Source organism: Charadrius vociferus, unplaced genomic scaffold, assembly GCF_000708025.1.
Source record: "Charadrius vociferus isolate BGI_N301 unplaced genomic scaffold, ASM70802v2 scaffold185, whole genome shotgun sequence".
Taxonomy (NCBI): Eukaryota; Metazoa; Chordata; class Aves; order Charadriiformes; family Charadriidae; genus Charadrius; species Charadrius vociferus.
Genome location: NW_009648955.1, coordinates 3,932,592 through 3,942,927, shown reverse-complemented (window position 1 = coordinate 3,942,927; position 10,336 = coordinate 3,932,592). Strand labels below are relative to the sequence as shown.

At 44.9% G+C, this 10,336-nt stretch overlaps 1 protein-coding gene across 1 annotated transcript in view; it reads right to left on the bottom strand.

The window, feature by feature from the left end:
• Positions 1-43: 43 nt before the first annotated feature.
• Positions 44-10,336, bottom strand: part of LOC104288684 (hormonally up-regulated neu tumor-associated kinase-like) — a 93,669-nt gene continuing 83,376 nt past the window's right edge. The window contains exon 9 of the mRNA XM_009887525.1: positions 44-249. Within this exon, the coding sequence (XP_009885827.1) occupies positions 44-249 (206 nt within the window). The remainder of the gene's footprint in view (positions 250-10,336) is intronic.

The following is a 10,336-nucleotide window of genomic DNA, read 5'->3' as shown; positions in this document are numbered from 1 at the left end:
GGGGCGCGGGGCCCCCGCTGCCCGCCGGTCCTCGGGGGCTCTCTCAGCCCCAGGCGGAGTCCCCGCTGGCCCGTCCTCCCCAGCGGTGTCCTTCACCAACGGCGCAGTTGCCGCCGGGTCGGAGAGGGGCTTTCGGCCGTCTGCTGGAGGTCAAACGAGATGGAAATTCAGCCAGCGGCAAAAGGACAAACTCCAGCGCTGACGGGAAGCCTTGGTGAATGTTTAGTACGCTGAAAGGAGTTTCCAAACCTTCACACGGAAAATGTTTGTTGTAAGGGTTCCGCTCAACTTCTCTCCTCCTCTTTCTCACACGATGCTTAAAATAAAGAGTGCTATTTCAGCCCTGAAAAGAGTTACGCTACTTTAAGAGTTGATTTAATTATAGCTCTAGGGTTTTTCACGTAGACTCGTGAATTGCTTTCAAGACTTTCCTTCCGTGGTTAAATGCTAAGCTTTTAGTTGCGGTACCGCGTGGGGTGATCACCACGTTGGTAAATGAAAATGACTGGTGGGCCCACCTGCTCCTTTAAGTTGTGCATCCACCGCCTGTGTCGGTATCTTCTACTGCTACTAAATGACGAAATTATCCAGAGAAAGAAATTTTTCAAAGTAACCTTTTGAAGTGCTGTAATTTCCGTATACTTTCTTGCAACTTTTGGGCAATTGCACATTGTAAGCAGTGACTGCCTGGTCGATTTTTTTCTTAAAAAGAGAAGCTTCCCCACTGTGTAGAGAAGTGAGGGGTTCTTACAGCATTACAGAGGCCGTACGAGTTGCTGTCTCCTTTCTGCCGGATGATGTCATGCCCCAGTTTCCTGGGTACCCGAAGTCCACAGGATGGAATGTGAACTCATTTGGTCTGTTTCTTTCCTCAGATGGCTGGAAAGTGAATGAACCTGTATTTTCTTCTGTGATGGCTGTGTGGCTATGCTCCCGCTGTCCCCATGCTCCCATATGTGACTCAAATTAAAACAGCTGTGTGACATCTCCTCATTCCCGTGGACGACTGCGCTGTGCACTACCTACCCCATCCCGACCTACGCCATCCTGACCTACCCCATCCCTAATGGTATGACCTGTGCTAGCAAAAATGGGAGTTGTGCTTCCTCTCCTCCTTTTCACATCCCCTTTGGCTGTGCTTCTCCCCCTCCACTGGCCTGTGCTGACAGCCTGGCTGGGATTCAGTTCGAAGCCAAGACACGTTTAGGTGTCCACAAGTAGGTGCCTAAATGTGCTCTAGTTTGTGTAAGTTTTCATTGTGGTCAATGGAAATCTTGTTGGGACAGTCACTGGCACTTAAGAGAGTGATCCGGTCACCCTAAAGAAGTCACACCGGCTGGGATTCATCACCTAAACAAAGGTGCTGGTGCTGTTTGGTGGTCTCCAGGTCTGCCTCCGAAAGGAAGATCTTGTGTAGGTTGTGTCATATCTGCCAGCCTCATGTGGCTGTCCTGGATGTCTGGATGTCTCTTTCTGGGCAACTGAGCGTCTCGTGCCACGGCTGGTCTGCTGGATTGCTCTTTGGGGTGCATTCCCTGTACTGACCAGATCTCCACTGGCTTTATGAGTTTAAACAGCTCGTGGCCTGTAGAAAGTAAGCACCGGATCCAGAGGTCCTGCTCTGAACCTGCTAGACAAATAGCAACACCAGCATTACCAAATGGCCCAAATCTGCTAGGAAGTCAGCTGTGTCAGAAACAAAGGCAACTCCGGCCAGTCACTCTGCTTCTTGATGACCAGGCTTGCATGCGTGTATGCACCAAACACCACTCATCTCATTGGCATCTGTCTGGCCTTGTCTTCTTTCCAAATCAATCACTGTCCCCAGCCACACCATTTCTAAACAGAAGCTGGTTCTGCCCACCGCAGTTCTGCGCAAACACAGAGACATGGCAAAAACTCAAAGGAAGCAGAAAAGTACTTGCAGCCACAATGTTGACTTTGTCTTGCACAGCGCAGCCCTACCCCAAACTCCACAAAAAGATCTTCATGCCTGGAACAGGCACGCTTCAATCTGCTCCGAGAGAGTGTATCAGAAACAGCCTGTGCTGTCCTGAAAAGAGACTGCACCTCATGTATCAGGGATGGACAATGGAGTACTTGTAGGGGGGTCACCCCACCCCTTGTGCCTGCTGGCCTTGGCTGTTCATGATGTACCCCTTATGAAGCTTCTCATTCTGATTCTGCGAAGATCTCACCTCATGCAACATTCACCTACAAGGTGATCAAACACATAAATAGGCATCCTCTTGCTGTGGGAAGGGCTCTTTGGGGACAGTGCCTTTATCCTGGGAAGCAGCTTCCTGGATATTAATTAAGGCAAGAAGAGGGAGAACATGTGGGATCAGCCTTGTGCTAAAAAGGGCTTACTCAAGAACCATGCCGGGATGCCCAGAGCAGGGATATCTGAGCCAAGGGATGTGCTACTAAAACAGGATGTCCAATAGATACCTTATCCACCTGCTCCTATCGCAGTCTCTCCAGCCTACCACTGATGTTTTAAGAAAAAGCATAAAATTGTGAAAATGCACAAAAACACACCTGAGGCTGCTGGAACTGAAGCTAGAGAAGACAAGAGAGCACTGGAAATGTGCGTCTAACGAGCCTATGAGAAAAAGAGAGTGCTAAAGAGGGGAAAAAAGTAACTGTTCATTGACTTCTTTCTTTCTCCCCTTTTGCTTCTCTGAAAGAAGTGATTAAGCCACGCTCCAGGATGGCAGCGGCACATCCCATGACAGTGGAGATTGGTCTTTGTACTCAGCATGGTGTGTGTCTCAGGAAAGCTATTCCAGAGCTTCTTTAATAATTTCCAAAGCTCTCGCACAGGACTGGTTCTGACATGGGCTGAAGTGTTGCAAACATCGGTTGGGCAAGGCCTCTTGAGAAAGCATGAGTATTACCTCTCCTTCGTTGTGGTTTCCCTCTAGGAAGTGGGTTGCTCCGTATTGTTCCTCTAGGTCACCCAGCAGAGCTATATGGGCAATGAGCTCTTGGTCTTACTCTGGAAGCCAGCATAGAACAAAGGATAATGAATACATCTTGACTTTTTGGGTTAAATGTTACTAGAAGTAATTTCTGGAGCTTCTGTAGAGGGCTTCCAGTAAAAGGCTTCTTTTGTCACTGCATTTCTTCCTAGAATCTCTGTGGCACGGCCCAACAACTCACATCAGGCATTGCAACATACTTGGTTTCAAAATATTATGGAATGGGCCAAAAATGTCCCGCTCAGCTGCACTGGATGGCTTCTAGAGGAACTTGGGACGCTAAGGCCAAGGGAGCCCTCTCTTCACAGGGGCTGATTCTGACATAACTAAGAGCTGTCACAGACTCCGACAGCCATCTGGCTAAATGTCCCATGTGGGTGGAATTTCTCATGCTCTACCACAAGTATTCCAGGGTGGTCTGGCTCAGCAATCAACTGAGCTGCTAGGAATGGTGGTTCCTGTCAGTTCCCTGCTTGGAGATGTTACAGGAATAACCAGACTTCCCTCTTTGGCCTTTACATAGAAAGGGGCTCTCTCTGCTGTCCTTCTAATGGTACAATGGAGTCTAAACTCAGGCTGGCCACTTCTTATCCAAGAGTGAGAACCCAGAAACAACGACCTGTCTTAGTGAACTTCAGAAGACTGTCAGTGTCATAAACGTCATTGGCTTCTCATACAGCTCATCACCTCCATGCGTGGCTTCACTTTGCTCCAGCTCACTTAATCTCCGAGACATGCTGTGATTGCTTTTCCAGGGCTGAACAAGACGCACTTCCTCCTTGAGCACACGTCCACCGTTGTGGCAGGGGGCTCCTAAGTACACCCCAGAAGACAGAACAATTCCCCATGCTGTTCCTTCACTCCGTAAATCCTTTGGACATCACTCTCATCTCCATCCTAGCGGAGTGGGGATCCTCATCCCTTCTTTCTCCCTCCTGTGTCTTACAAGTATGAATTTTCATTGCAATGCTTCATCCAAACAGACTCAATCCCTTTTGATGCAACTGTATTTCTTTTTTCCTTCATACCACTAATTGTTGTTGGACTCATGGCATTAACTGAAGTAATATCTACTGCTTTATCTCTGGTATAGTGATTTTACTTTAGTAACATCAAAAGGCAAATTATTTTGCTTTTATTAAGAATAATTCACTAACTACTCTGTGCATGTGATTGAGGGGACAGGGAAAAGGATAGTGGCTATCTACAGCCTGTAAATTTTTTTGGGGGGGATCTATACACAGGTTTCTCAAGCAGTACGGCTAGTCAGAAATGTGCAAAAACCCTCTCTAGAAAAAATGTTCCTTCCTTCCCACAGTTTAGTGGGAAGGGGCCAGTGACTACTATCATCCTTTCCAGCTGGTAAGGAACAGTCATTACTTCCCTTAGAATGGAACAGCAACCACACGTGGCTGGTTGAACTCTGTGCTGCTGTTGAAAGCAGATTTAACTTCCTCAGTCTCTGTTCCCTTTCCCATAGCACCCGCACACCATGGTTCACGGTAGAAAAAGTTCATGTCACCAGTATTGCTTAGACCTCCTGGATGCAGTGCCTAGATTCAGCCACGTATCTTTGGCCTTTAGCGCTTCATTTCTACTTGACTGGAAACCATTATGATACTGGTATTATGAGTACTTATTGCCTGTTCTACAGAAATGCTCAGATTCCAACCCAAGAAGTGTCTCAGATATTAGGTGTCACTGAGACTGGACATAAAAAAGGAGCCCTTAGGCCAGAGTTTACAGTCCAGATTAAAAGTACATGGAGCAGCCTGTTAAACAAATAATTGGCTAGGGAAAAGTATCAGATGGCAAAAAGGGTCTGGGAAAGATAATGTAGAAATCTAAAATAAAACAAGTTTTGAGATCACAGTTGGATTTTACTTGCGCATTTTTTGTTTGGTCAGAAAATACAGTTTGGAAAACAAATCCACACGCTAGCTGGGTCTCTTCTCGCCTGACCTGTTAAATTGGGTAGTTGTATATTTTGCACCTGCCATTAAAAAAGTATGTCGGCTGTCACTATGTGAAATATCATAGTATTTTTTAAGCCAAGACACAAAATATCTAGTTCTTAAATACATTTCCCATGAGGAAACAGCTAACAAGTAGTCAACGTGGAGAGTCAGGCATCCTACCTGTCATGGGCAACTACTTTAGAATAAAATCTCTGTTGACTGGAGCAAGTCTAGATGACTGAAGTTACGTCAGATGACCCCCATGTGCATACAGGACGTAAGCATGCCTTTCAACATACATATGCAATCTTATACACACATAATGTGCATCAGTGGTATACACAATTAAGACAAAGATGTATGATAATCTTAAACGACAGGAAATCTCACAACCAACACTGGCCACACCATCTTAATTTGACTTCACTCTGCATATGTATTATGATCAGGTTGTAATTGTAAGATCATAAAATACGCTTTTCAATTGGACTTCTGATTCATGTACTGTGCAGGATGGACTATACCGCTGTACCACAGTGTTAACCAGAATGTTACTTAATTTCTAGACCACCCCTCCAAGGTAACATACTGATTTTGTCACCATTTTACCAATCAGGGATTTATGATGCACAGAATTTAAGATAAGAAGTGTCACCTTCCCCAGCCTCAAGTTTCCTAAGACATGGTTTTTCAGAGTAGTGAGGTGGGTGTAGCCCTTTTCTCAAGCACAACTTCAATTGTAGTCTTTGGTAGTCCTACACACTGCAGACCACTGATCCTCAAGTCAAGCACCAGATGACATCATCACCGCTTAGAAAACAAAAGTGAGCAGTGACTAGCAGAAGTTTTACTAAGTGAATTCCCAAATATCATGGCGAGTGTCAGAAGGTGAAAAGGTGCTGAAGTGAAGTGCTGTTCTTCAGGGTTTGCCTGGTGATTCTAACCATGACACCATCCTGCTTTTATAAACTCGTCTCATGTCTTACGTCCTTTGTACTTCTGCAACAAATGAGGTATGAAGGGAGGGAAAACACCCTCCTTCACTGTGCAAAGCTGATCAGCCCCAAACCAATCTTTTTCCATACAGAGAATGAAACAGAATTGCAGGGAGAAATAGCAGGTGGCTGCGTATTTCAAGACCCCATTATAGTGCCTTTTCAGAGGGGTATGGGTAAAAACAATTTTAATGCTGGCATTGCCTGATTTTTCTAGATTTGACTGCAACCTCAACAAGGTTGTTAAAAATAATTTTGTCTGCAATGTCCCAGGGTTTTTCAAAAAGCAAATGAGAACAAAAACTAAACAAGAAGTTCCATCATGTGGCAGTGTATTATTATCTCCATGGTACCCCAATTGGTTTGGAAGCTCTAAATCCACAGTATAGACCTCTTCCTGCTGACTGCTGCCAAAATGACAGTCAATGATAGCATGTTTTCATCCTTCACGTAGCAATATTACGCTAGGTTAGACATAGGGTCTCACAGAGACTTGCAGGAAGCAGAATAGTGTCACATACGCATCCCAGGGCCTCTGCAGAGAAATGGGCTTTACTGGTTAACAGAACACCCTTTCTGCTTTTTCCTTCTGTCTTTGATCCCTCCTGTCCCATCTCTTCCAGCATGGGTTTTTTTTTTTTTTTTCCTTGTCTCTGGCTCCAGGTACTAATCCCATTCTCTTTGCCTGTACTACCTCTCATTTCATTATCCGCTCTGTCAGTCCTATGAGTTCATGTGATTCCTATGTACTGCCCTACCACCAGGCTACCAGTCAACTCATTGTAATTTCTTTGGCTAACCCTCCACTCCTCCCCATGTGTCTGGCCTGGATCTTCCTGGCTCCCACTTCCAATTCCAGTCCCAGATTCTTTCTCCTACTTTCCATTCCCAAAACATTTATGTTGAAAAATGCAGTCAATCACTTAAGAGCATCTAAGTATTACTCAAAATACACAAATGGAAAGGTATCATTCTTTTTTTTCTGGGAGATTTGCTTATTTGTAACTGACATTATTTAATCAGAAGGCACACGGTTCACAGCCGTCGTGCCCATGCACCGTTCATCTAGGGTGATGCTGCACTCTGCTGGATGCGGTTAGCTCCGTCACTTGCATTTTTTTGGCCTCCCTTCCCCTATTTTCCTGCAAATAGCTTGTATCCAGCACTTTTCAGTACAAGTACAGTTTTAGCACAAATAATTTCTACTTTGCAGCACTGGTTTTCATGAAAGCTGACTGACATCCCTCTTTCTGATTTGGCTTCCATTATACTAAAATCCTAAGACATATGAAAATTAGAGGAGGAAAAAAAGATGAAGGAGTGGAAATACACCCGACCATCCAGGTGTTTCCTCTGTGTTTGCAGACCTCAGTTCTACAAGTGCCATCTCTTGTGAGAGTTCTCCACAGTCCATGCCCCTTTGACCAAACATCCCAACTATGACAGGCTCCAGGCATCTTTCTGTAGCTCCTCTTCCTTAGAAGCACCGCTAAGGAAAAGTCTGCATGAAATTTGCAAACAACCAACTGGTCTAATTAAAACAGAATGTACTAAGAATGTATAGGAAAACTGTAGTGGACTGAAAGGACTTGTCTGAGTAACTAACTCAGTTTACTCAGCAAATGTCAGGCTATGGAGGTACATCTTGGATTCATTACAAAGGAAGCAATATCTTACTTGTCCTCTGCTCCTATCCTCAGGCAGCTGTCAGCAAGACAATCTCTTCCTTCCTCTCCTTTCTGATCCTCTTGACTACAGCGTCTCAGAGATACAGCTTCTAGTGTCCGACGTTTCTTGTCCCTACTGCTCCCACAAACACCGTTCCTTTATAGCCTGTGACCGCTTTTGATGTTCAGGTTGTGACAGATTTCATTACCTTATAACATGGGCTGGCCACAGTTATATTTCAACAATGAAATGTCTGCACCATCTGGGATAAGAGTCTCTCTTCTCTCTACAGTGGTTAACACCTTCTAACATGACCCTCATCCCTGCCCCCTCCAGCTAACTCTGGAGTTATATTTCCCAATTTCCTTTCTCAGAACTTGGCATTTCAAAAGCCTCTTTGATCTTGCCATCACCTCGGCATGCCTGAAGGGTAAAGATGTGTAGACCGTGGTTTGCATGTCAGTCTCCCCTCATTCAAGGTGTTGGACTGGCTAGGTCGATTTGTCCATAAAGCAACAAGACTGGTATTTTCATACCCTTTTATTATTGATACTTCTCCTCCATAACATTGATGAATTACTGACAAATTAAAATCTATCCATCCCAGTGGCTAGGGACTTTACTACCTTTTGGTCCACGGAGTTCTGTTTCTGGACTGTGTTTAATGCTGCATTTCTCATATCTAATGCGTTTGATTCCTGTTTGACCTGAATTGTCAGCAAAGCAAAAGAAGATTCCAGCCACGGAATGACAAACAAAACAAAAGTACAATACTGCACTTCTGACTCCTTATTTAAGGCAGAGATGGGGATGCAGGATCTGAAAGGCCTCACATATAAAGAACAAGTCCATTAAAACTTTGGATTAAAAAATTAAACCATGTGTTCACACAGGAATGGTGTCATACTATTTTGCTGGTAATACCCTGATCCCTTGAAAGTGTAAATGGCACTAATTTTGCTCCTCCAGTGCTACACAGCAACAAAAGGCAGCATTTTGTTCTACAGAAGCCTGGGACAATTTCAAGCAACAAAGATTTCACTATAGGACAACCTCAAATATCTGTAGCTCTCTTTCCTTTTTTCTGCTTCCCTTCTGATGCTGTCCATAACATAAGCACTTCCTAATCCCTGAAGGCCATGAACATTGGAAGGACCCAGTAGATGCCTTCTTTTGCCATATTATTTTGCCCACTCATAAACCAGCTGCCGTTTCTAAGCTAGTCCCACACAGCTTAGCATGACTGCCAGTAAGCTTCTCTTAGAAAATTACAAGTATTTCCCCTTAGCTCATCCCTTTCACCATCCATCTCACATTTTGGAAACAGTTTTTATTAAGCAGCTATGTGCTTATTTTCCCTGTTGAGATGCTACTGCCACAGCTAAAAAATAACAGTAGGTATTGCGCACCAAGTAGATAACTGTAGATACCAGAGACATTGGGATTTCAGAAGAGAACTGGGATCTCCTGGTATGTGTGATGCCAAATAGTGTTGGTGACATTTATTATTATTATTATTTATTATTATCATTATAATTTTTTCCACTAAACAATGCTGACTTTTGGAACAAAATGTCATGCTATAAGGATCAGTTTCCATTACTCTTGACTGCGCATTGAAAAGATGCTAAGAGTTACCAGCATAACTCATTTCACATTTTAAATTGAAACTTTTTTTTTTTTTTTAAAATTTGGAAGTGCACATTCATTTGGAATTTCAGCTAATTTATGGTGAAATGGGTAGAAAAGTGTTAAGGTCAAAATAAAACATCCTTTCCATTTTTCAGTGGACCTGGTTTATTTTCTATTCAGATTATAGGTTCATGAAAAAATGATTAAAGCGTTGCCTTTTTGACTGGTTTTAGAGCAGGACTTGCAGTTTAGTGCTGTAAACTTTTCCTGCATTGCTACAACAATGGCAGTCGCCAGGGGTGGGTATGTGCAAATTACCAACCAAGGGCCCGGGACGACAGCAGGCCGGGGGGTGACAACAACCTCACTTGGGATGAACACAAGGGAGTACAAAACAAACATGGAGAAGCATTTAGGCCGCGAGGCAGGATCTGGACTCAGACAGACTCGGATCAAATCCCGGGAGGTGCCAAGGCACCAGAGAAGCCCCGAGGCTTGGCACGGCACCTCAGTGTCTTCAAAATGGCGGAGCAAGTGGCAGTTCCCTCCCAGGCCGTTTTCCCGCCTTTTCTAACGGCTCTGAGGCCGCAGAGCGCTCCAGCTGCCATAGCCCTGTAGGCTCTCCAGGCACACTTAAGCGTATTTAAGGTGAAGCCACTCTCACCCGATGGTGTGATCAACGTACAGGGAGGATCCATGACCTCTTGTTGGAGATAAGGAATAAAATGATAGTTTTTTTCACCTGTTAAGAAACCAGAGCCCTGGCAGAATATATATACCTAAAAAAAAAAACCAAAAGAAAAAGGCAAATCTCAGTACCCCAGTGCCCAAATCTGGGGATTTTGAGTTCCCTACCGCTGCCTCCTTCTTGTAGCTCGGGGTGGCCGGGCGTCCGTGGCGGAGGCTTGAAGCTTTGGGGCGGGATGACAGGCGACAGCGTTAGCCTGAAACTTCATTAGGCGGCATTTGGCTAATTGGGGGACGTGGGCAGCGGAGAAGAAACAGCAGTAGGTTTCCCCTTCCCCGTCGCCAGCGGGGGAATTGCTGCTCTCTCCTTGCGGGGCTGGTGCCGGGGTAGGAGTGGCCGCTGGGTAGAGCC